The sequence below is a fragment of the Camellia sinensis genome, chromosome 1 (genome assembly GCF_055761805.1).
Source record: "Camellia sinensis isolate YWXY chromosome 1, ASM5576180v1, whole genome shotgun sequence".
Lineage (NCBI taxonomy): Eukaryota > Viridiplantae > Streptophyta > Magnoliopsida > Ericales > Theaceae > Camellia > Camellia sinensis.
In genome coordinates, this window is record NC_138961.1 from 73,994,593 (window position 1) to 74,022,389 (window position 27,797).

Here is a 27,797-nt window from a genome sequence, read left to right on the forward strand (position 1 = left end):
GATGCAAGATATTTTCGACTTATACTCTTTCGTTAAAGTCTGCATATTGTTGCATTTCCGTTGTCATCAAATTCCATTCATGTGGGGGATTGTTGGAAATGGTAGAAAAATTCTGGGTAAAACCAGAATTTTTTCTCAAGTTTGGTCTATTTTTTAGGTGGGCCCCGAGCATCGATTTACTCGGGTCAAAGTGGTAACGCGTTCTATGCCGCGTTGTGATTCACGTGGTATATTTGGTTGCTCAAAACCATTACCGAGTGAATGGAAAATTGAAGCCAAAGTGTGCTCCATGGAAATGGAGTTTTGGTGGAAATTCCTTAAGGTTGTAAATTGGCTTATCCCACATTGATTTGGTGGGAAGTTTTGAAAAGGTTTATAAGGCATGGGTTTGGTACTTGGGGTGTGCCCCAAGGGGTACCCAAGTGTTTTAGAGGGAGAGGTTATGGGCAAAATGGGCTAGACCCATTGGACCCAAAAATCACCACACGCGCGCGCCGCCGCCGTCCGTCCGGTCGGGCGGGCTGGGCCTAGGCGCGGGTGCGTGGTATGTGGTTGGGTTGGGCTTGTTCAGCCCAATACTAATATTTTTGGGCAAAAAACGTTTGAATTTAATTTTATTTTTGGTAAAATAAAATCCAGAATTCAAATTAAACTGATTTGGATTTTCTGTACATCCAAACAGAGCCATTCCCGTTTTCAAACAGAAATAAACTAGTTTGGAATTAATGCACACCCAAACAGGGCCCTTCCCGTTTTTTGCCATCTGTTTGAATTATTAACAGATTCAAATCTGTTTGAATTCAAAACCAACAGGTTTCATACCTGTTCAATTTAAAACCAAGGGCCACCTTTACATCTATAAATAGGATCACCCTCATTTGATGTTATTAATTCAGAAATTTCGTATTTCACCTCTGCTTATTCTATTCTTCATTTTGTTGCATTTTATTTCTGAAAGAAAGAGTGTAAACACTTAGTGTGTTCGTAAGGCAAACAATTTGTAGTGCTGCTATTTTTTGTGGTAGATCATTTCATCCTGGGAGATAGACGTCCAAATTCTGAAAGCACCGTGGAGAGGACGAATCTGTCTTAAGGACACAGTGTTAAACACTGGACTTGATCAAAAAATAATTCGAACAAATTAAATCAAGTAAGTTATTTAATTTATTTTCAGTGTTGTTTTTACTTATTTAAATCATATGTTAATTTTGTTTTTGTAACAAAATAAAATCTGTTTTTATTTATTTATTTATTATTTCGAGTTTGATTTTTGTAATCAAACAAATTCTCTCATTTTCTTTATTTCTTTAAATTCTAGTTGTTGTTTTGTACACAATAGAATTAAATCTTTTAAATACAGTGAAGATTGTCCAACAGAACTTTTCAAATATAATTTTTTAAACAGGCTAAAATAACCAAATGGTCACTTAAAATAGCCAACTTTCTAAATAAGACCTTAATCAAAGGTACAGAAAAATGACGATACCATCAATCTCAAACCACATGAAAATATTTTTTTTTCGCTTGATCTAGTTGCTTATGAGTCAGGTGGAACTACATAAGTATTAATTTTGGTTCCCTTTTTGCAATAAATCTATCTGTTGTTGGAAATGGTTAATTTTTCCTCAAGTTTGGTCTATTTTTTAGGTGGGCCCCGAGTGTCGTTTTACTCGGGTCAAAGTGGTAACGCGTTCTATGCCGCGTTGTGATTCACGTGGTATATTTGGTTGCTCAAAACCATTACCGAGTGAATGGGAAATTGAAGCCAAAGTGTGCTCCATGGAAATGGAGTTTTGGTGGAAATTCCTTAAGGTTGTAAATTGGCTTGTCCCACATTGATTTGGTGGGAAGTTTTGAAAGGGTTTATAAGGCTTAGGGTGAGATACTTGGGGTGTGCCCCAAGGGGTACCCAAGTGTTTTAGAGGGAGAGGTTATGGGCAAAATGGGCTAGACCCATTGGACCCAAAAATCACCACACGCGCGCGCCGCTGCCGTCGGTCGGGCAGGCTGGGCTGGGCGCGGGTGCGTGGTTGGGTTGGGCTTCTAATCTTTTTGGGCAAAAAACATTTGAATTTAATTTTATTTTTTATTAAAATAAAATCCAGAATTCAAATTAAATTAGTTTGGATTTTTTGTTCATCCAAACAGGGCCCTTTCCGGTTTCAAACAGAAATAAACTGTTTTGGAATTAATGCACACCCAAACAGGGCCCTTCCCGTTTTACTATCTGTTTGAATTCAAAACCCAACAGGTATGATACCTGTTCAATTCAAAACCAAGAGCTACATACCTGTTTATTTCAAATCCAAGAGCCACCTTCACATCTATAAATAGGACCACCCTCATTTGATTTTTTGCATTCAGAAATTTCGTATTTCACTTCTGTTTTCTATTCTTCATCTTGCTGCATTTTATTTTTGAAAGAAAGAGTGTAAACACTTAGTGTGTTCGTAAGGCAAACAGTTAGTAGTGCTGCTATTGTTTGTGGTAGATCATTTCATCTTGGGAGATAGACGTCCGAATTCTGAAAGCACCGTGGAGAGGACGAATCTGTCTTAAGGACACAGTGTTAAACACTGGACTTGATCAGAAAAATAATTCCAAGAAATTAAATCAAGTAAGTTATTTAATTACTTTCAGTGTTGTTTTTATTTGTTTTTTTTTATTCAGATTTTAATTTTGTTTTTGTAACAAAATAAAATCTGTTTTGTTTTTTATTTATTTATTTTTATTTCGAATTTGATTTTTGTAATCAAACATATTCTCTCCTTTACTCTATTTCTTTTATTCTTGTTGTTGTTTTGTACACAACAGAATTAAATCGGTTTAAATACAGTGAAGATTGTCCTACATCTGTTGCCAAGGTGAATGAGAAGAATAAATAGTGGGGAGGAGGAAGATGACAGAGAGGTGGTCACACTGCTTTGTTTGATCGATATGTTGTTTGGCAGTGAAGAAAAGTAAAATAAAGGTGAAAATGACGACAGAGAAGGATGGGTTTAGTTATAGAATACAATTTTTTTTCCTGCTAGACACATGGCAAAGGAAGAGTTATAGGATAACAAAGAGACAGAGGTCCGGGACAGCTTCAATGATGGATCTGACTTTGGCAACAACTAACCTCCTCAATCGCCATGAAGATTATGAGCTGGAACTACAGAGGGATGGGTCACCCTCTACAATTCGAATAGCGCGAAATTTGACCCAGTCTCATAAGCCTAATCTTCCATTTCTTATGGAGACTAAAATGGAGGCTAAGAAGTTGGAATGGCTGGGCTTGACAATGGGTTTTCGGTTCTGGACAGGGGTAGATAATTCTAGGTATGAGGGAGGTTTATGGGCAGCATGGGATGACTTATGGCAGATTAGGAGGTTGAGAGGCTTATTGGCAGCATGGGATGACTTATGAGTTATTATGGGTTGGTGGATATTTTTGCTACGGGGAATTTTTTCACTTGGTCGAATAATCAGGTTGGTGCCAAGGCAACTTACGAATGTTTAGATAGAGCAATGGTTTCAATCGATTGGTTAATTCTTTTTTGGCAGGCAGTAGTACTGGCATTGCCTATATAGCAATCGGATCATGGACCAATTGTATTGGATACAAGTCCCATTAGCTCAAAAACAAAAGAATGGGGTCGTTTTGAAGCTGGTTGGTTGTTAAAAAGCAGCACGGGAGAGATTGTTGAGAAGGTTTGGAAGGTTTCAATGGCGGGATCAGATGCGTTTCAACTTATGCAACATCAAAGAATTGTGCTTAGACACCTAAGAAATTGGCATAACCAACCCACTCAGAGATTGGACATCCAAATCTCTCAACCTCGTAGAAAATTAGTAGTGCAGAAGATTTCGGATTTGGGAGTGAAGTCTTATCAAGATTATGGGCCAAGACGCAAGTTGCATGATCTGTTGTAACGACAAGGGGTATATTGGGTGCATCATGCAAGGCTAAACTGGTTACATCTTGGTGATCAAAACATGAAATACTTTCATATGGCAGCTACAATTCGGGCTAATCAGAATCGGATAACTTGTATTCGAATGGAAAATGGTGGGATCGTTATGGATTAAGAGGGGATTCAAGCAGCGTTTTTGCAGCATTTCAAGAGATTTATCATGTTCATAATTCCATATCTTAGACATCAGGTACATTGCCACATTTTACTTACCCTTCTCACTTTCAATTTTTATCTGCAATTAATTGTCGAATTTCAGAGGAACACGAGGTGTAGTTAGATCAACCTGTGTTGAAATATGAAATAAAATGGGTTGAAAGCCCCAGGACCAGATGGTATGATTGCAGCTTTTTATCAGAAATAGTAGGGAGTTGTTGGTAAATTCGTGGTTGCTTCGGTCCTTTGTTTCTTTGAATTTGGCCATATGCTTGAAGAACTGAACAAAACGCTGTTGGTTCTTATAGCTAAGGTTAAAAATCCCCAAACGGCAAATGATTTTCACCCCATCAGTTTATGTAATGTGGTGTATAAAATTATATCTAAGGTTATGGCCAATAGGCGTCGTTGTGTTCTTTCTTTTTTAATCTCTGCTCAGCAAAATGCGTTTATTGCTGGACGATTAATTTCAGATAATATTTTGTTAGCCCATGAGGTGTTGGAATTTTTTTGGAAAAGGAAGTCAGGTAATCAGTCTTTTTATGGGCTTAAGTTGGACACGAATAAGGCCTATGCCCGGGTTAATTGGGGTTCCTTGAAAATATTTTGGATGCTATGGGTTTTAGTCATTGGTGGATTCATTTGATTCATCAGTGTATATCTAATGTATCTTTTTCTGTGTTGATTAATGCTAGAAGAACAGAGTGGTTTTAGCCAAGATGTAGGCTAAGGCAAGGGGATCCATTGTCTCAATATCTCTTTTTATTGGTGATTCAAGCGTTATCTTTCAGTTTTGAGATAGGTATCTCATTAAGTATAAATGCTCCAGTAATGAATCACTTGTTGTTTGTGGATGACTGTTTTATTTGTATGAAGTTCAGCATGGAGGAAGTATGGATTCTTAAATGGTTTTTAGAGGCCTTTTGTCATCAATCCGGGCTCATTATTAATTTAAAAAAGTCACACTTGTTTTGTTAGCTCAAATATGTCGGCTTCTTGTAAGGAATTCTTGAGTAATTGCCTAGGGGTGACTTTAGTTGCTAAACCGGGAATATATTTAGGCGCTCATCTAGATCTAAGTGGAAGGAAAGCAGTGTTGTTCAGTCGTATTGTGTCTAAATTTCATTCGAAACTTCAAGGTTGGAAAAGAGGTTTCTTATCTTTTGCAAGTAAATGTGTGTTGGCCAAACATTTCCCTGCGTGCTATTCCTGTGTATCTTTTATCAGTTTTTAAGGCTCCCCTATATTTTGTTCAGCAAATTCCAAGTATAGTTAGTCGTTTTCTTTGGAAAATAAGGATGGGGGTGGTGTTGTCTATAGGAAATGAAGCATTTTGTGTCTACCTAAAGCTTTGGGTGGGCTGGGTTTCAGAGATCTGGGATGGTTAAACCAGTCTTTATTAGCTAAAATTGCATATTCTTCAAAATCCACAATCCCATCTTAGTAGTCCTATTGGCAAAATATTTTCGTCGTAAGGGGTTTCTAGAGGTTCAGCCAAGCAGTGGATCTTCTTAGGGATGGAGAAGCATTCTGTGGGGACGAGATTTGTTGAAAAAAGGTCTTTTTTGGATTGTAGGGGATGGGTCTAGAATCAACCCATTCGAGGATCAATGGATATCTACTACAAACAATGAAATGGTAGGTAGAAATGTCGGAAGCATGTTCTCTTCCTTTTCAATATCTCATTTAATTGATCATGGTACTAGGAGAGGGAATCGTTGATTCACACTCTTTTTCCGAGTAATATGGTAGAGCACATTCAGAGTATTCATTTGTCTAGGGAGGAGGAAGCAGATCGGGTGGTGTGGAAATATTGCAAAGATGGTAGTTAAATCTAGTTATTTCATGGCAATGGGTAGGGGTCAGTTGTTGGTGTTGGAAGAAGTTATGGAACCTTCATATTCCGGCAAAATGGGCTTTATTTCTATGGAAATTAATTCATAGAATTTTACTTGCTAATGCTGCTTTAATGAGTAGAGGAGTAGGGATTGATATTCGATGCCCAAGATGTTTGAAGGAAGAAGAATTTGTGGAACATCTTTGCTTTCAATGCCTTTTTGCCAAGCACATTTGGAGGGCTTCACAGTTGGGGCTGGATTTTGAATCTGAGCAAAGTTTATTAGTTCAGGAATGGATTGAGTGGTGGTTTCCAAATGCACCCGATGAGCTGACTATAGTGGATGCAATCAAGGTTTTTTGGGAATATGGATCCACAGGAACAAGGCTGTATTTCAAAAGGATATTGAGCATCCGATTCAGACTATTGAGTGGATTAATCACCTGGATTTACCTTCAAATAGACAACTTCATGCTAAATTGATGGGGATTAATTCTGTCCAAAATAAGGGGGATGTTCCTTTTATTATTACTAACAATCTAATTGGTGTCCAGATTCTATTGTGCACAGATTTTTGATCGATGGAACACGGAGGCAACATTCATCTCAAGCTGGGGCTACGTGGGTTTCGATGAACTGCAACGGAAATCTAATCATAAAGCAACAATTTTCTTTTACAACATCTTCAGCACTAGTGGCAGAGGCAAAGGCATGTTTGGAGATGCTCAAATGGTGTTCACAACACCAAATTATATAAGCCAATATTCTTAGAGATTGTCTAATGTTGGTAATGCGAATTAAATCAAAGATGGCTATAGAATGGTAGTTGTATTCTGTCTTGAAGGATATTAATTATTTTTGTAGTGTTTTGGATCATGTTTGTATTACTAAGGTAAATACAAAGGATGTTCAATTTGCCCATGAGGCAGCGAAGTTAGCCCTAGGTAAGGACTAATTTTATTTTGTGCGTGAATATGTGTGACTGTATCTATTCCATTTTGTAAGGACTAATTTTATTTTGTGCGTGAATATGTGTGACTGTATCTATTCCATTTTAATGAATGCCCTTATTTCCTTTCAAAATAACCCTAACCTCATTTATTAGGATTCTCACCTCTTTCATTTATTCTAAATTTACGACCCTCGCCTGATCATCCATGTATCATCGCTACCACCTGATCATCCATGTATCATCCCTACCACCGTTGTTCCTCTTGTAGCCTATGCAACCAATTCACCCTCTCTATTCTCCCATGCGGTGAAAACCCTAGACTCCTCGCCCTTCCCATCCTCCTTTGAAAACCCTAGCTACAATCTTTCTTTATGCGAAACCCTAGCTACATTATTTCTCTATTTCTACTAATCACTTTCTATCTTAGTCATTTAGGATTAAGGTGGTGCGCAAGTCACAAGAGGATTGTCAAAGGTGTGAAAGAGGTGGTTGAAAGGGGCTAGAGTGGCAAACGAGTAGAGAAAAAAGTCACCAGAGGTACGAAAGAGAGGATAAGATGGAAGACAAGTATGGACAAAGGTTGTTGGATGTACAAATAGGGTGGTAAGGAGGTGGTTGGTGTGGCAAAGGAAGGTAGGGAATACCTGAAGAGGGTTGCCAGAGGTGGTGGCAGTAATAACAGCCATAAGTGGAGATAGAGGAGGAGGATGCCGAAGGAAAACTTGTGGCAATGGCGGGGTCCAGAGAATGGGGGTATTCTTGATATTATGGTAAGAGTTCAAAGAAAAAGATGATGGGGAGCAATTTTGGTGGGGAAGGTTCAAAAAAGTAGAGAGTACTAAGAAATTAAGTTGAGACTATTAACCGCACTTTTTTTTTTTATATTTATTTTATTTTATTTTTTTATCTCACTAGGTACATAAGATCTAATTTACATAAATTGTTAATGATTATTTCCAAACAGGGAACTAATCACCAATGAATTGAGTAATGTTAAGGATCCTAAATATTTTACTAAATATTCTGTCAAATATCTCACATGGGTGTGAGACTCACATGGTGTGAATCTCACACTCATATCAGATATTTAGTAAAATATTTAAGATTCCTAACATTTTTTCCAATCAATATATGTACACAATGAAACAAAAAGGTGACAACATATAGTGGACATCACTAACGACAAAGATGGAATAAGGTATCTTTATTGCTACCCCATGCAAAATGTATAAATTAAGGTGGATGATTTACCTTGCTTTCCTACAGCAAATTAATCTCACAACCGGTGATATATATTACCATACCAACTTCATAGAAAACCCAAGTCAGCAAAAATGTTATGTAGCTCTCTCTCTCTCTCTCTCTCTCTCTCTCTCTCATGCTTCTCTACATACTTGGATTATTTACAAATGAATTTCGAATCATTTTTATCAAAAATACCATTTTGGTCTTACTTCGGCTTCCTTTTCTGTTAACTCCCTGTACTGGTACCGCTCTCCTCCATCCTTCCCCACCGGCATAGGTGGCCTAACGAAAATCTCAACTGGTTTAGGGACATGGACTCCCAGAAGCAACTCTTTTTCGGTTTCTTCCAAATTCGAGTCACAAACTCTAGGAGATTTACCTATTGGTTCAACAGCAATCCATCCAAGTCCGGATATAGCCATATCACAAGCTGGTCTGCTCAGGCAACATAACGAGAAATTTAAAATAAATCAATCTATGGAAAATTGGGGGGGGGGGGGGGAGAGGAAAGAATATGAAAATAGCAACTCCGGAGTATTAGTACTTCAAAAAAAAAAAAAACCAGTCACACCTCTGTGCATCTTCAAATTTTATTTGCAACTGGCGCTCTGTCTCGAGTCCTATCCACTTGTCGGCCTTCTGTTTGCCAGTTGGAGGTGTCAATAAAATTCCAAGTTCTCTCTGCAATGACAGAGAGAGGCCCATTATTCAAACAGAAAATACAAGATTATGGTGGTTAGAATTTTACGATTGACGATTCAATATGGGTTTCAACCAAAACGATTCAATTCATGCTGCAGAATCTTAAATTGAGTAAATTGTATGATTCAATTGTGATTCAGTGTGATTCAGTTCAGTTCTATTTGGCTAATGCATGAAACATCGTTTTTGCAAAATAAAAGAAGAAATCAATTAATTATATTGATATAAGTAATTTTATATGTATATTACATATATACAATTAAGTGATATGATATTTATTCCATTTTAAACCTTACATATATTTTTGTATGTACATATATATATATAATTATATATTATGCTAAATAAAATGAATCTTACGATTCTTGATTCACTATTTTAACAAAATGATTCACAATTTGATTCGTAATTTGACAACAATGGATAAGATATAAAAGAGAAGAAAGCCAGTTTAACAGTTGTAAAGGAGAGAAATTTCCTCTGGCTGGTGTTGTGTGTGCGCCTGCATTGGGCATTTTGTTAATGGCAAAAATTTCTACATCAATAACTTCAACTACCCAACACAATGGAAATAGCAAAATGATGGTTCATATTCTTAGAGATTTTTAGACTGCGTTTGGTTTTGTTTTGAAATTATAATTCCAATCAAAAAATTTTAAAACTCATAACCAAATACACAATTAAAAACTCAACTCAAAAATTATTTTCAAAACTCATAACCAAACACACAATTCAAAATTCTTTTCGAAACTCAAAACCAAACTCTTTAAAAAAAAAAAAAAAAAATTCAAAAAAATATTTTTTAATTTTATTTTTTAAAATTATTTTTAGAATCATGATTTGAGCGTGAAGTTTTATTTTGAGTTATGAGCTTTGAAAAGAAAAAATTTGTTTGATTATGAATTTTACAAAGAGTTTTGAATTGTATTTTGAAATTTTTTGAGTTTGTTTTTTAAAATATTTAAAAATTTTCTTAATTTTATTTTTTTAGGGTAAATATTTTATTTTATTTTAAAATATTTTAATTTTTTGCTATGTGTTTGATTACGATTTGAGTATGGAGTTTTGAAAGTAATGTGGAGTTTCGAGTTATGCGTTTGGTTATGAGTTTTGAAATAATTTTTGAATTGAGTTTTGATTTATGTGTTTGGTTACGATTTGAGTGTGAAATTATGTTTTGAGTTTAATATATTAAAATTAAAATATTTACAAAATAAAATAAAATAAAATAAAAATTATATATTTAAAATAAAAAATAAATTTTTAAAACATTTTTTAATATTGTAAAAAAATAAATCCAAAAAATTTCAAAATACAACTCAAAATTTAAAAACTGAAAATACAAATCAAAACTCTTTTTAAAATTCAAAATTCGAAACTCATAACCAGACAAATTTTTTCTTTCAAAACTCAACTCACAATTTCACACTTAAATCACAACTCCACACTTAAATCATAATTTCAAAACTAAACCAAACGGAGCTTTTTAAGTATTTAATAATCTGTGGTGCAATATGCATCAATTAATATACATACTAGTGTACCAACTAGTATTATATCATTATTACTGGCCCTACCTATTATACAAATTATAAATATTCAAAACTTCTAAAATTATCTCACATCATCTATTAATATATTAATTAATATATTAATTGATATATATAGTATTATTCATTCAATAATAGTTTCGTTTTCACTATTGAACACTCCTACGTCCAAAATGAATAATGTGATATATCAAAGACTTTGGGAGATTGAAATGAAAGTTGAAGTTATCTAATGGGGAAACAAAATAGTCTGACGGTCGGGCACCCATTGAGAAATTCTACACATTCCTAAGCTTTCGTTTGGTTGGACTTGTTTGGGAATAGATTTTTTTAGTAATTTTTTAATTTTTTGACTAAAATGTGATATAAAAAAACTAATATATTTGGCATAACTTTTTGACTTTTTACGAAAAGATGTGCAAAAAGTAGAGAGAGAATGAAATTTTTGACTTTTTGGTATGGGTTATTGGCTTTTTGATTTTTTTAGTAATTTTTTGATTTTTTAACTAAAAAATCACTTACCAAACGAAGCCTAAATAAGTACATAAAGACAAAAAAAAGTCACAAAATTACAAAATGACAAAACACTTAACTTTTGATACAAATTACCAACTTGACCTATATACAAACAAAAAGTCATAAAAACATCAATTTCAAGTGGACAGCAATTTTGAGCAATTTTGTCATTCCAATACAAAAAAAGTCAAAAAAGTCAAACAAGAAAACCAAACGAACAAAAAAATCCCAGACTAAAAAGTCAAAAAAATCAAAAAGTCAAATTTGCCAAACGACACCTAAATGAGTTACGTAACCCAGATCGGATTTGTACTATAAGATATAAGTTAAGTACTTCATTACAGGGAAATTGTAGGGGAAGTTTACATGATACAGTGTTTATTTTGTTTTATTTTTATAAATAAATATATCGGAATATATGATGAAGTTCATGTATATGTGTGTATACACTTAACTGAAGCTATCCATATAATCATAGTACATTTTAGGGTTTATTACACTTTCTATCCCTAAAGTATCACCAAATTATCTACTTAGTCGCAGAGGTATCTATTGAATCTATTATGTCCCTAACGTATATATAAATCAAAATCTATTAAGTCCCTAAACTATCGGTTGAATTTATTAAGTCCCCGAAATATTTAATTCAAATCTATTTCCCTAAAAAGATTACAAAAATAAAATATGAGGGTTGCTATTAACACCCCATCAATTACTTTAAAAATAAAAGGTTCAAAATAATTTATGGCATACCCATAATAAGGGGTTGTTTGGAGTGTCCTAAATAAGTGCACTTTTTGTCTTTTTAAACTAAAAAATTGAGGTTGAAAATATGAATATTTAGGTTAACTTTTTGACTTTTTATGAAAAAATGTATAATAAAAAATTGTAAAAATTGGTTTGTAGGGGAAAATTAGAATTGGGAGTTGTGCAGCCGTAATTGTTGAACTTTGATGCATAGTGATAACTTTTTAACTTTTTGAATAACTTTTTGACTTTTTAGCTTTTTTGAGACTTTCCAAACTTGGCCTAAGTATTATAAATTAATAAAAGACCTTACCTATTAAGAGTTACTACAAAAAAATCTTAGGTAGTGTTTGGTAGAGTATTCTAAATATGATTTGAGAATAGAAGTTGTATTTTAAGTTTGTGAGTTTTGAAATCATAATTTGAGTGTAAAAAATTTGTTCGGTGAATGAGTTTTGAAAAGAGTTTTGAATTGAGTGGGGAATTTTTGATGTGACATATGATATTTGATGCAAAAACTTACAACTCATAACCAAACACACAATTCAAAATTCTATTCAAAACTCATAAAAATTTTAAAAAATTCGGAAAATATTTTTTATTGAATATATAAAAATTAACATGTGTCAAAAAAAAAAAAATTACTGTTTCGAACGACCGGTTAGCCCAAATTTTCCCGCTTTGGACAGAATTTTCAAAATTGAATGTGGAATTAACTTTTGAAAACCGTAAACAAACGTCAAACGCAAATAAAGAGGTAGAAATATATTTAGAAAATACAACCAAACACAACCTTAATTTTTTTAAAAATTTTGTATTTAAAAAGTGTTTTATTTCATTATGTACCTAAATTAGTATTGTAGTCTAGTTTTGCAGTTTTTCTAATAAAATTATATGAGTATTAAATATACTGAAGAAATAAAATTAGATAATTTAAATAATAACACTTCGTAATGAAACAAAATAATACATTAATTAAGTTACAAAAAGAAGATAGCAAAAAACTTAAAAACCATCAATTAAAATTTATAAACAAAATCTGATATTTAATAAAAGCAAGCATGTAGCTACTACAGAAGTTAAGTAAGAAAATACTATAGATAATTACACTTACCATTAAAAAAAAAAAAAAAAACCCCATACGAATTGCCGCTCACTTTTCAAGGACAATAAAATTTTAAAATATTTTGAAATAAAATTTTAGTTAGATAGGGTATTTTAATAATTTATAATAGTTATGAACTTATATTTATTTTTATAATTTTTTTAGGGACTAAATAGGTTTGAATTAAACACTTAAGGACTTAATATATTCAATCGATAGTTTATGCACTAAATAGATCTTGATTTATCTATACTTTAGGAACTTAATAGACTCAATTAATAGTTTAGGGACTAAATAGATTTTGATTTATATATACTTTAGGGACTTAATAGACTCAATCGATAGTTTAGGGACTAAGTGGATAATTTAAAGATGTTTAGGAGTGTAAAGTGTAATAAACACTACATTTTATTATGTAATCAAAAGTTTTAGATAACGGCATTAATGTGCCATAATATTCAAATGTAATTTCATTCCCATTAATCCAATTAAATATATTTGCTGATCATGTAAATTGCACATGTATGATGAAGTCATCTAGAAACACATCTAGTTATGCCCTTAAAACTTTTTCCTTTTGGCAATTTGATGGCAGAACGTATATATAGCAAGACGAAAATTAGGGAAGGACTGGTGGAGCTAATGATTCTTTGGTCAAAAGGCAACATCAATAGTTGCTTCGAGGGAAGGCATGGTAAAAGAAGAAGCAGAAGTCATCAAACCATGTAAATGGAATTCGGAATTACCTGGTAAAATTCATCTGCTTTATCCGTGGGAACCAAATGAATCTGCAATGCCTTGGGTCCATAGAATGTTAAACATGTCTGAGGGAGAACCTGAAAAATCAAGGAGTGATTATAAGTCAAAACCAGATAATTTCCAAACTACCCATAGGGGCCATAATTGTTTTCCAGCATAGAAACTTAAGAATTATAAGTTTAAAAACCTTTAAGACATCAATTCTGACAAGACCTCCCCAAAATATTGAAAACCCATTCAAGCCATTGGATCCAATTTTCTCAGCCGTCCACTCGTCTAAGGCTACCTGAGAATTCTGGTTTTGTATGGTAAAGGACTTAGCATACCTGAAAACACTCAGCGTACAGAGATGCTAAATGAAGTATTGGAGAAAACATACTGGTAATGACTGACCCCTGAGCCGACTTTGGGGAGCAAGGGCAGGTAAGTCCTCCGAATGAACCACTGCAGCTTGCCTATGGTGGAGATGAACTCCGGGTGTGTCATATAATTTCTACATGATGGTTAAAATATATATGCATATTAGCTTTAAAAATTTTATTGCAGAACATTAAAAAAAATTGTGGGAGGACACAGAACATTAAAGTTGAATCAGTGAAGCACAAAGCCATTTAAGAAGAAGAAGAAGAAGAAGATAGCGTTGATCCTTTAAACAAAAGAAAACATCAAGTGTTACAGGTAAAATCCAAAAAATGTTTAGGTTTACAGCACTCAGCAAGCAGGCATATCATTGTTAAGCAGTAAAATGCAAAAACATAGCAGAACACATAACCCCTGAGCAAGTCAATACAGTTGGATGATTTTCAATTTTATTACAGTTGGATGATTTCACCGTTTGGCTTCCAGTAGTCAAAGGTAAACGGGGTGGTTTTAATTAGTCATTACTTGTGTTATTGGTCATCACTCCCCGCAGAACAGAGACAAAAATCACATACCCCTCCTCCCATGAAGGCATCAATCTGAATTGGACCTAAAGTAGTCCCAGGAACAGCAGATTGTATTGGTTTATATTTTCGTGCTGCTGCAGCAACTGGATCCTTATACGACATCATCTCTGGCTTTCAAAAATTACAAACAAGTCAAAATAGACAAACAACGAGTCACCTTCAGAGTATTAGAACACAGACAACAATGCAACGTAAAGGAAAGGAAATGAATTCATACATATTCTAAAGAACAAACATGTGCATAAAAACAATTCAAAATTAAGATCAAGGTGGGAAAATAATGATTCAAAATTCAAAAAACAAGTCTGATTAAGCAGTGCAGTTCTGTCTTCCCCACTGTCCCTAATTTTTTCATATATAAAAAATAATAATAATAATAAAAAACCCTCCTCTTAATATCAGTAAGTCTGCGCCATTTGAGACAGGGTCAATAGAATGTGGAACCCCCTGCTCCAAGCGGGCAATGTAGGGCTAGGAGGTCAGGTACTTGTTCAGGCACTGCCAAGAGGAAGACTATCAGTCTAGTCTTGTTGGCTCTCTCTCACCAACGGGGTGTGCTATATATACGGCTTCTCGGAAAAGTCCTCGGAAGGACAAGGATAGCGATATGGCAGTTATTGGATCGGTCAAGAACAAAAAAAAGGTCGTTAACCTTCTATAGCTCACAGAATCACCGTGTATCAGTACAAATTATAAAAATTTAAAAAATTGAACAAGATATGTAGGATGGTGGTAAAAAAAAATCCACAGATTTGAATTAGAAAAGGAAAGAGGGAACTTTCTGGAGAAATGAATTTTAAGATATGGAAATTAGTTGAACGAGAGCAAGAGATCTCAATAATCCACTTCTTTTAAAAGAAAGACATATCCCACCTTCCATTTAGCTGGTTCATGGGTTGAATGGTTCAAATTGTCACATATAAAATTATAAATTTAAAATCAAAACAGAAATAAGGGACAGAACAGCTACAAAATATAAAAGAGATAGTTTATGTTAGAAATAACCAGATAAGATATTATCCATGCGAAACTCTTATCACCAATATTTTCTTGCACAAAACTAAGAAAGTGCTTCAGTCATATTAAAAAAAAAGTTCAATTAGCAAGCCTGCCGAGGATACTAGTCAAACACAAGAGAACTGGCCTGCACCGGCTCCCAGCATGGTGTTTACAACAACTTGAAAATGCAACAATTCCAGCCTGTTAAAATAAGGTATCTAAAAACCTATTTTTCACATTTATCATCACATATGCTGCATAAATCATTAACTCTTACAATTGGAGGTTTACATCTGCAGTTACCTAAACCAAAATTCTAGGGTTTTCTAATTTCTCAGCATTCCACATCATTAAGAAGAAGAGTGAGTGATATATATCTGGTCCAAGGTTTAGCAACTTACAATCAGTTGTTTAAATCAATCAATCAAGAGCTGCCTATCACAATATGGTCAATTAATCAATAGCAGGGAAGACCACAACAGAGAATAATGACAATAATAAAAAAATAAATCAACTAAATAGACAAAAACATCAGTGTGCAAAATTTTTGCACACGTGTAATCTGAGCATAATGCTTATTTTAAATGATGAGCAATGAACAAATAATCTGACATTGACACTTCACTTAAAGCAAGAGTGTGATGACATGAAATTTCCTAATATTAATACAAGACGGCAGAGCTGCTGGTACAAAAATACAACAGATACATCTGTTAGGATTAGTCCACCCATGTGATAAAAGGTTTTTAGGATCACCCCCAACCCATGTGGGCTAAATGTTATATACATCCTCCAAATTGGATGTCCTGGTTTGTGTGATACACTTCACCCTCACCTAAAAGATGTTGCACCTCCCTTGAACCAAGTGCCACGTTATTTGCACCTTACCCCATAATGCTCAAACGTGTCTTTTGTGGCTTCCTTTGTCCTCATGGTTGAGCCGATGAGATCCACCGCACCTCCCTGAGGTGTCTCCGCTGCCCAAGGTTTTAAAAAGCGGCCGCAACCGTTACGTAACGGTTTTTGTGGTTACCGCCATCCGTTACGGCCGCTTTTGCAATGTGATTGAGATTCACAGGTGTGTCGGCTGTAGCGGCTGCCGTAGCGGTCGTAACGGTGCCATAACAATCGTAACGGCCTGTTACGCACCGTTACGTAACAGTTCCGAACTGTTTCTTTCGAAAAAACACACAAAAAAAAGCTGAAAATGGTGGAAGAGGGAAGATAAAGAGGGAAGATGGAGGAGCAAGAGATAGAGAGAGAAGAGGGAAGATGAAAAACATGTTATTGATTTGTTGAAACTGTAAGACCTATGCTATTCTATTGTTATTTTATATATAATAGTTAGTGATGGATTTTTATATAATATAAAGTCATTAATTATTAAAATAAAATGTAAAAAACTCAGTTTATAGTGATTTAAAAATATAAAATATATTAGATCATACTTAAAAATTTACAAAAATTGATCAATATTTATTTTAAACCCAATAAATATGATCATAGAAAAGAAATGCGTATCGGTAAATTTTTTTTAAATTATGCTAAAAATAAAAAAATTCACGGTTCCAGTTACCGCAACCGTTACGCTACAGCCTTTACACCCCGCAACCGCAACCGCGCCACCGTTACGGCGACCACAACCGCTTTTCAGAACCTTGCCGCTGCCACAAACCAAAACCTTCATAGATAAGAGACCCGTGTCTTTCCTTGGTGTACACCATCTTGTCACTGTAGCTCGACCTTTTTGCGCCCCCTTTCGGAAGAATGAATAGCCCTTATAGTTCGGACTCTACTTGTATTGGTTCTGAATCTGATTTCACAAGTGCAACGTGAAACAGTGGAAACACAAAAAGAGTCCAAATTCGGCAATCGTTTTTGGAAAATCGATGTTCTGAATCAAATGCCAAAAGTGGACTGCTTTGCCAGATTTCAGAATCGTCACCTAAATATTTATTTTGGAAAATTTTGAAAACCCGTGACTCGTGCCAAAGGTCATTAGTCCGTCATTATCAAAGTGTCTTGGTTCGGGAACTTAGGTATGAGAGGGGAAGGTCAATAATGAGCACCCCACTCACCCGATCAAAGATCGGCCTCTACTAATTATGATGTGATTCTTATGTACAATATATGTTCTTATTCTGATTATTTAATAAATCCTAAAATTTATTATGTGAAGCATACAGGTATAGACTAGTTTTCTCAAATTGGAACAATTCAATTTCATGTTTGTTTCTCGAAAAGGATTTGAATTTGCCATCTCATGTGGGCTTAATTTGCCACTTAACAAAGTGGGCTTAAAGTTTGTGAATTTGCCACTACAAAGTGGGCTTAAAACGTACATTCGTTGAATCATTCCAATCAAAATAACAAGCCTTCATACACAGGCATTCAAACAGTTTATCATTTAAGCAATTTGCCTCATGGTAGGATGCTAAAAATAATAAGAAAATCATGTACAAGCTGGATGCTAAAGCATAACAACTCACATATTTACCGACGTCCCGCGAACAAGCTACAAAACAAAGTTAAAAAATATGCATGATTCCTAACTATACAACACATGATATGCAATTACTAGGCTCGGCTACTAATATGGCATGTGAAATGATTTGATTGCATGCGATTTAAGCAGATATTCAAAGAAGTATTGATACGACAATGTGAATGAGAATGATGAACCGAGCCCCAGTGCATGCAATACAAGTGGATGAAAACATGAAGCATGCTAAATTAAACATGATGTCCCTAATCTAACCATCGTAAGCTGGTAAATAAAAGGGAGAAAGACGTGGAGTTGGAAGACATACACATTATTACAAGTTTGTTTGCCCTCACGCAGGAGGGTCCGAATGAACTAATGTGCCCTCACGCAGGAGGGTTTGAATGAACTAGCTAGCTAACTAAATTACTTAATTAATTATTACAAAACTTGAATAAATAAGTTAGTTATCTAAGCTAATTAATTATTACAACAACTAAATAATTAATTATGCTAAGCAAGTGAATTAAGTAATTATGATAATAAACTAATTTAAATAACTAGTTTAAGTTAATTAAATAAGTACAATGCAAAGCTAATTAGCTAACTACATTAATTAATTAATTACAGAGTAACTAATTTAAACTAGGTGACTAATTAATCACAATATGAATTAACTAATTAAATAGCTAATCTAATTAAATAACTTATCTAATGGAATAACTAATTAAATAATTACTCTAATTAAATCATCTAATTAAATAATTATGACTAACTAATTAATAATTAAACTAATAAATTATTCTAGCTAATTATTACAAATTGGAACTAACTAATTAATTACACTAATTAATTAATTATAAAATCCTAATTAAACTAACTAACTAATTAATTACATTAATTAATTAATTATAAAATTCTAATGAACTAACTAATTAACTACACTAATTAATTAATTATAAAATTGTAATGAATTAACTAATTAACTACACTAATTAATTAATTATAAAATTCTAATTAAGTAACTAATTAACTGCACTAATTAATTAATTAAATTCTAATTACCTAAACTAATTAATTCCAACATTCATATAACATAAAAAAAGGTGCGTGTTCCATTAGCAGGTATTCCTCCTGTATATGCAAAATCCTTGTACCAAAGTGTATTGGTTGGTGGAGTATGAACATTGTTCCGAGCTCCACAACTTATTCGCATAGCATAGGGTGCATGTCAAGGACGCAAAGGACGAAGGAGAGCATTCATTAGCCATGGCTGTTTGAGTGATGGTCTGAAGTGAAGCACCAAGATGAGGTGGAGGTGGTATCGGCGTGAACCGATGGTAGCCAAAGCTGTCGCGATGTCAATGGTAGCCGAAGCTGTGACCGCCGGCGGTGTGCAAGGTGGTGTGGGTCTTTGGTGACGACGACGGTGCCTGGAGGCCACGGGCTGTGAGCAAGCAGCGGTACAGTGGCGGAGCTTTGTTGGAGAAAAACAAGCTGGGTTTTGCCCCTGCTTCAGCACAAACTGCTCTCTTCTTCTTCTGTGTGTGTGTCAATGGATGGTTGTTATGGCGGTGCAGGTGGTTGAGTTTGCCGAACATAAAACCAGCAAGAGAGAGGGAGCTTGTGTGTTGATCATTACCATAAAACCAGCGAGAGAGAGAGAGAGAGTTTGTGCATGCGTGTATCTGTGTGTTGTTTTTGTTTTCAGCTCAGATGCTCTCTGTCTTCATGCTCCCCCGAGAGAGAGCTTCGTGAAGGTGCTGCTGCTGCTATTGATAACAGACCACGCTCATCATGCTTTAGCTTGGATGGCAGTTCATCTGGAAACTGAAAGAGAGAGATATAGTGCAGCTTTGAGCCCCAGAAAAGAGAGTTGCCGAGAGAGAGCAGACCGCCTTGAGAGAGCGAGCAGCTGCTGCCCTCACTTCATGGTTGTGAACTTCTCTCTACTAGTGTTGCCCCTCAACGGAAATGTAACCATGAGAGAGAGAGAGAGAGAGAGAGGTCAGCCAAGGAGGCTGACCCCCCTGTGTGTGTCTCTTTCTTCTCTATAAAAATATCTCTCAAAATATATTTTTCAACCCACCCTCATGAACACCCTCCCCAGCCCGCACACACAGAGAGAGAGAGAGGGATATCTCCTGTGTGTGTATATTTTTTTAGCCCCAATCAAAGATGCTTTGTGTGTCCCTCTTCTTCCATCCGAGAGAGAGATTTTGAGAGAGAGCAGCTCCTCCCTTTGTGTTTTATGTCTGTGTGTCTCTCTCCCTCTTTTTTGTTTCACTCTCTACAATCATCATTCTTCACCGCCCACAAACATAATCATCCCATTTTCTATTCCACCCCGAGAGATGTGATATCACTTTTTATTTTTAAAACAGTATTCACCTTTTGAAACCCACTCACCGACTCCCTCAAAACAAAATAGAATCATCATCTAACTTGGCCACCCCTCTGATAATTATCCAACTGACCCCCCCTCTATATCTTCTATCATCATGTCTCTCACCCTTTGACCCCTTTTTGTTTTATGATTGTAATCTCCCTTAAAATAAACCACCCACTCAATAAATTCCTCCACCAAACCTATCTGACCAAATATTTTAACCTGTATAATTTATATAAAAATATATATATATATATATATATATTGAATTCAATCTTTCTTTCTTTTTTTATTATTATTTTCTATTTTTTTTTTATATTTTGTTTTTATTATTTTCTATTTCTAAAATACACCACCTCAAAATATGTACACACACACATCAAATTATATAAAAATATATAAAATTATCAAAATACTACAAATTAATAAAATATTAGTGATATAAAATTATTTGACCAAAAAGGGTGAGATTTGGGATTAAATCTTCAATCTGATTTTTCTGCTGAGAAATGCATAAAACAGCATATTCTAATTTTCATCATGGGATGTTCAAAAGAAAGTGCCCAAGTCTTAGGATTGGTCAAAATTGGGGTGTCTACAATCACGAAGTTGTCTTAAGTTCTACACTCAAAGCTTCCTTCTGTGAACAATCTGCAACCTGTTGTCTTCCTCTTTGGCAAGTATCCTACAATTATTGCTCACATTGTTCACCCATGACTCGTACTGCTCGTCTGATGTTTGATAGTAGCTTCCCTCTTGTCATAACATACTCCACGAGCCAATACAAGTTGCCAATCATAATGTCTAATCAGAAAAAATACCAACTAATTGGCCCTACAAAGATTGGACTTCCTTATTGATTGAATCAGATTACTCTTAGATCACTTGCGGTCAAACCCGATCACTTAGATCACCGCCGAATATGTCCAATCCCTTTAAACTTATTCAAAATTTGAAAATTTTGACCATACCAATGAATCTGCAATGCCTGAAAACCTATAGGTAGCCCTTGCCATGAATTTTTCTATTATATATACACACCGATCTAACATAAAAATATGTCAACCGCTCAAGAATCAAGCCTATGCCACACTAGATCATAACCCCTTTGCAACTTGAAGCCACTAACCTGATGATGTGACTTTTCTTCCTTGCAAACAATACAACAATCTTCTATTAATTCCCGTACTGTGGTTGAATCTACCAATGCCGCTGTTGTATTATTGTTGAGACGATGACCACAAGCCCACTTTTTTTCTGTGTGAATATTAACCTCGCTTTGATACCACTTATTCCGCATCCCTCCAACACAAACGGAAGCACACCCACCCAAAACAAAGAGAAAATAATCACAGAGATTTATGTAGTACGGCCCAAATTGTCTACATCCACGGGAGAGGGTTTCCACTATGAATAAAATAGAGAATACATGCGAGATGACCAAAACACTCAAAACCCACACCACTATCCAAACTCCATGCCCAAGGGTAATTGAGCCATTGCTCACTCTGGTGCCCTCACAGTATTTTCTCTCACCCTTACAACATCCACTACCAAGTCATAATGTGAAGTTCGGCATGCAGCAAAGAATATTCTCACAGCCCATTTATTTAGCTTATGTCATCTGAATTCTCGAAAATTTGACAATCATATCAGTCCACATAATTTTAAGAAATAAATTGGACCAATTTATGACCTAACTGAACCACAGGCCTTGTTGCTCATGTTAGCTTGTGTGCTTCCAAAAGACCTCAAGTTCGACTTCAAATTCTAATGCATTGAGAATTTGAGAAGCATCACAACCTCCCTCTGTCTCACCATCTCTCTCTAGAATCTCTCCACACCTCTCTCTCTAGATCTGTTTCACTAGCATAACCTTCCCCTCTCTCTAGAGACTCGTTGCCCATCAGATCAATCACACTGCTTCAGTGCACAATGTCAGCCATAAACCAACTTGGGGAAATCAAATGGGAACCTCAAACCGTGAGCTATACAAGAAACAACATGGGTCTACATTGGAAGAGCTAAAGATTGAAGAGAAGAGAAGAGAAGAGAATGAAAGAAATGAGAAGGTAAAAACAAACAGGGTTTTTTGGTCTAAGATAAAATGATTCGGTATTTATATCAAACAATAATCCAAAAATTACAATAACATCCTCACCTCTAAAACAACAATAAAACTAGCAAGATAACAGGAAGTCTTATATGTGAAAGCCTAGATAATAGGCATCAAGGAGAAAAAGAGCTTCACACATATCTTGGGCGAACAAGGTGTCAACAAAGAGTTCTAATCTAGTTAGGATTCTATTTTCTCAATTTCTAGTTTAATTTTTTTTTTTAAAACTTATTTCCCTCTTGAGACCAGCCTATGCATATAGGGCATGGTATAATGAACTATGAGAACTAAGAACTGAGGTTTTTGCATGTCTCTCTCTCAGCAAAATCAATCACCCTCTTTAGTTCTTCTTCCCCTCTTCTCATTCCCTTCCCTCTTTTCTTCTTCTCCTCTTCTAAGCTTCTTTCCCCCGCCCGACTAGTTCTACACCACTACTGTGCGAGCCAAGGTTCAAGTGTGATGAGCTCGCAAGTGTGAGGCATCCATTGTGTGTCGCGTGTGCCACATGTGTATGACTTCTTATTTTTTTGATAAATAAAGGTATTCATATATAAAAGAGCATCAAAGGGGGTGCAACCCATATATGTGTATGGATTTTAAGAGCTTCCTCCTGTTATTTTATTTTGTGGGTGCCGCTGCTTCAGATTCAACATAGTGGTGACGGTAGTGGTTCCTCATGGTAGAATACTTGTACATGTGCTACAAGAGAGAGATAAGAGAGACCTCATCATGTTCTGCCAAGCAAATCTTGCTAGATGCAAGTCAGCTGTACTTTGGCATTTTGGGGAAGAATCGTTAGCTTTAAACAAATTCCCAGTTGTTGCTTGGCATAACTACTAAATCCACAAATAAACTATTTAACAGTCACCTCAAGCAAACACATAAATCTATGACATTGACTTACTCAATAGTGCATTGATAAATGCAGATTTTCCAACATTAGCTGAGCCCTGCATAAGGATGAAGCTTGAATTCACATTTGTCATAAAAATATAGTAATAAAAAATTAATGCAAATTTTTTTTAAAAATCGAAGCAGGATTAAAATTGACGCAAACAAAATTTACATACCAAAGAAGAGACTAGTAAACGAATGAAAACCAAAACAAAGATTACAAATCATATAAAACTCCCATTATACACTTTTTGCAAATAAATACGAGTATAAGTTTGACAAAATCAAACAGATTTAGAGGAGAAGCAATTTTAAAACTATAAAGGTGTGAAAGAAAACATACAAGCAAAATGTTTGAAGTATCACGAGTTACTGACTCGTACAATTAACCTTTTGAAGTTGGATTTCACAACCACGAGAAGAAAAACCTATAACACATATATGTAAACACAAAAAAAAAATATACAAAAAATTAAAGTGAAATTGATTAATTAAAATTTAACTAATAAAAAATGCCATGCCCATTGGCCATTGCACAAGGCCCCCGTCTATCAACCAAAGATCTAACCTACATACATCTTAGCCAATGATTGATCTTTGTTCACTTCACCAGTCATACTTCTGGCTCTTCATTCTTAATTGAATCAACCTCTAAACAAAAATGGAATATAATTAATTCATAGGTTCAAACATAGCACAATTACAAACATAAAATTCCCATTTTATCCTTATCCCTATCCTCAACCTTCCAAACCCTAACTCTACCCCCACCACTACCAGCTCCAGCTAGCACCTCCCTGCCCATCCGCCAGCTCCGGCGACCTTCCCCAACCCCTCACCTGTCCCTCCACATCCCATCCCCACCACCATTATCCCTCTCGTGGCCCCTCAAGCCCCTCTCTGCCACCTTCCCAACCCTCAAGATTGACTAATAGGCTCCCTACCCCGCCGTGAAAACCCTAGCCGCACCTCCTCCACCTCCTTCCTTCTATGAAAACCCTAGTTGCAATCTCTCTCTCTCTCTCTCTCTCTCTCTCTATATATATATATATATATATATAAGTCTCCAAAGCGTGGGGAGGGATAGGGTGGGGGTCACGGGGAAAGGGTACCAAAGAGGGTTGGACGATGATAGAAGTGCGAAGGGGGTGGTGGGCAATGATTGGGGTAGTGGGGGAGGTCGTCACAGTTGGCGGTGATGAAGAGGGAGGGTTGTTGAAGGAAAAGTTGTGGCAGGGACGGAGTTCCAAAGAAAGGGATATTTTTTGGATTACAGTGGGGGTCCAAGGAACAAGAAGGTGGGGAGTCTTAAGAAAACATGTGGGGGCTATTAGCATCACTCTTTTGGGCCTCATACTTTTGTACAAGTAAATGTTTCCTGACTAGGTTATGGCTTGTGCGCAAAACTGCCGCTCTTTTGAATATATGTCTTGTCATTTCCAACCTCCAAGTACCATGCCTAAAAGGGTATGGTTCCGTATCGCAAAAGATATGCTTTCATTATTTTTAACCTCGAGAGGGCAATCAAATAAAAGCAACAATGCCATGACAACACAATTGATATTTAAATAATAACATAATAATCCAACTAAATTATTACTTTATCAAATATAGACCTACAATGTGACAATCATGCTTTGCGCGTCTATTTAAGCTTTCAAAAGAAAGTTACTTACCAGAATGTACACATCCCGTCCCTGCATGAAAAATATCATGGTCAATAGCTTTTGTTAACCAGCTAATTTAAACTATATATTCAATAAATGAGACATGCCAAACCTTTTTCTCCTTTTGAATTTCAGACACAACTCCAACAATTCCAACCAAAGACTTTGAACTTGTTAGGTGCACGCTCAAAACACTGCAAAATTAAAGATTGATCAGCTATAGAAAACTTGCATTCATAACAAACCACTTTAACATCTAACCAGAATAGAAGAAAGAGCATAAAGTGCAATACTTACTTGAGCTTCTTCTTCGTGGTAGCTTCCACAACCCAGTCACCAACACAATTAAGGTCGGTCCCTTTAGGAAGGAGATCAACCTTGTCAAAAATGAAAATTGTGCATCTTAGTTGGAAAAAAACACACCATGAAACTATATAATTTTGAAAATTAATCAATACAAATTATTACCTTAGTCACAACCAATATTATTGGATTTGAACCAGCAAGATCACGTACATGAGCCAAAAAACTTCCATTGAAGTCCACTATGTCAACCTACATATGATTATGCACAAAATGATAAATAAATAAATAAATACATAAACAAGGAAATTAACATCCCATTCAGTTCTAGGGGGTTCATTTTTAAAATTTTGAAAGTAGCATGTTAAGGGCAAGTCATGAAAGTTTTTGCATAATGAAATTATGAATGGGTAGCCTTACTAATTTAACGATCAAAGCCTTCTCGTGGCGCAAGTGAAATAGCTTCTCGCGAAGCTCTTCAGCTGAAACAAACTGCTTCCCACCAGAATAACCTCCATTTCCACCAACAGCAGTAATCATGTGTCCATGAGACAATAGTCGGCACCTTCCACAAAGAACGGTTCTAAGTTGGTGGTGTTTCTTTTTCTGCATCCCAAGAAGAAAAAAAAAACAAAAACAATGGGAATCTTCCTCTACCTCAACCTCAATATAACTAAAGTTGTTTCACATACCATATCATACAATCAACCAAACCCAAGTTCTGAAATACACACCATCATATCACAGATGTTACCTTGTAATTGGTATTATCATATCACTTTACCTATCTCTAATGTTTTGCATAGTATGACCTATTAAACAAAATGCCAAATCATTTGACTTAAATTGTGAGATAAATTATGAAATAATATCAAAAGTGCAGTCATCACTAATCCAAACTGTAAATTTTAACATTGGAATTCATATGACAAAAACCAAGTCCCATTACCAATGGTTTCATTCTTCATTAAACTCAGTAGCCAAAAGTAACTGCAAACATCTAATATGCGTTGTCATTTCACTCCATCTAACTCAAATTTAGTAAATACACCGCATAAAATTCCAGTTTCTGATTTGCCCACAAAGTAACTTATCGCAAACAATTCGTGGGCATAGTTTCAAAGACATTGCCATTTCACTTCATCTAACTCAAATTTAGCAAATACACTGTACAAAAACCCAGTTTCTGACTTATCACAAACACTTGGTGGGCATTGTTCCAAACACATAGAATTCAATTTCTGAATGACCCAAAACAACCAAATCACAATCATCCAGAAGGAGTGCATACCAATTCATACGTATCTGGATCCACATACCCGGGAGCATCCGTTTCAACAGTCTGTAAAGGAGCTCCACAACCATAGCAGCTCTGAATAATTGTAGAGGGTCTCAAAGACCCACTAATTTTCTCTCTCTTCTTCTTCTTCTTCTTGCTCGCCGCGGGCACCTGAGCTGAATCTGCCAATGATTTTTGGTGTTCGAGGAAGACCTCCCCTCGGGTTGGCTTGGCCGCTCCGATTCCTTCAAGTTCAGGTGTGGAAACTGAAAGATGGGTGTCAAATGTTGATGAAGTTTGTTTATGGGTTTGAGATGATTGTAGGGATTTGCAGAAAATGAGGGTTGGTTTCGAAGGGTAGAGTCTGAGAGTAGGGGTGGGAATCATGAGATGGTGAGGGAGTGAGAGTGGAGAGAGAGAGGGAAGAAGATAAAAAGGAGAAAGGGTCTTGGGCGCCATTGATGAAAGTGTAATGCTTTGGCCAACTAAGTTCACATATCTTATTACAAGTTATTTGGGAGCATCCGATCATTAATCAATTTTTGTAAGATTGTTTGGTTTTAATTTTTTGGATTAAGTTTTTTATAAATTGTGTTTTTTGATTTTTTTTTTTTTTTGTTTTTAGTGAATATTTTAAAATTTAAAATTATTTTAAACTTTTTTAGATAAATTTACTCAGACATATTTAAAAAATAAAAAAATTGTGAAAAATATTTTAAAAAATTAATAAATACATAAAAATATTAAAATATGTATATATTGAATTCTCGTATTTTTTTTTTTATTTTCCGTATTTAGTGAATTTTTAAAAGATTTTTTTCATAATTTTTTTACTTTTTAGGTATATTTATGTTAGGTATGTCTAAAAAGTAAAAAAAAAAATTGCTTAAAATATTAAAAAAATTTAGTAAAAACAAAAAAATACGGAAAACAAAAAAGTAGAATTTTCTGAAAAGTATTTTTGAAAAAGAGGAACCAAGCAAAGTGAAATATTATTAAAAAAATGTCATTAATTGTTAATTTTTAATAACAGTTTAAAAATCTTGTTACAAAAAATATTACTAATTATAAGTTTTAGCGACGGTTTAAAAAAATCATTACAAAAAAAGTTACTAGGTTTATAAAAGTTTGAAAATTTTGACACAGAAAAACATCACTAACCCTAAATTTTAGCGACAATTTATAAAAACTATTGA

General features: G+C 35.0%; 1 protein-coding gene across 2 annotated transcripts; it reads right to left on the minus strand.

Annotated features, from left to right (window-relative positions):
* Window positions 1–8,086: 8,086 nt before the first annotated feature.
* On the minus strand, window positions 8,087–27,102 carry NOA1 (P-loop containing nucleoside triphosphate hydrolases superfamily protein). Of its 2 annotated transcripts, XM_082879736.1 has the most exons (14): window positions 26,614–27,102; window positions 25,743–25,928; window positions 25,488–25,574; window positions 25,317–25,396; window positions 25,132–25,213; window positions 25,029–25,049; window positions 23,363–23,408; window positions 17,961–17,986; window positions 14,461–14,583; window positions 13,905–14,018; window positions 13,713–13,820; window positions 13,513–13,602; window positions 8,718–8,827; window positions 8,087–8,581 (listed from the first exon to the last, which is right to left on the minus strand). In XM_082879736.1, the coding sequence occupies exons 1-14, from the start codon at window positions 27,058–27,060 to the stop codon at window positions 8,332–8,334; spliced, it is 1,770 nt and encodes a 589-aa protein (XP_082735862.1). In that variant the 5' UTR covers window positions 27,061–27,102; the 3' UTR covers window positions 8,087–8,331. The 2 variants fall into 2 exon arrangements, with proteins under 2 accessions (XP_082735862.1, XP_028102898.2); XM_028247097.2 differs by lacking the exon at window positions 17,961–17,986 and having other exon boundaries at window positions 14,461–14,579; window positions 26,614–27,101.
* Window positions 27,103–27,797: the final 695 nt, after the last annotated feature.

Bases quoted from the DNA above. Each gene is read 5' to 3' on its own strand.
- NOA1 (XM_082879736.1), bottom strand. From the start codon at position 27,060: ATGGCGCCCAAGACCCTTTCTCCTTTTTATCTTCTTCCCTCTCTCTCT. The intron at 25,050-25,131 runs GTTTGGCATGTC...TTTTTCATGCAG, and splicing joins AAATTCAAAAGGAGAAAAAG to GGACGGGATGTGTACATTCT. The intron at 23,409-25,028 runs GTAAGTAACTTT...ATCCTTATGCAG, and splicing joins GACGGGATGTGTACATTCTG to GGCTCAGCTAATGTTGGAAA.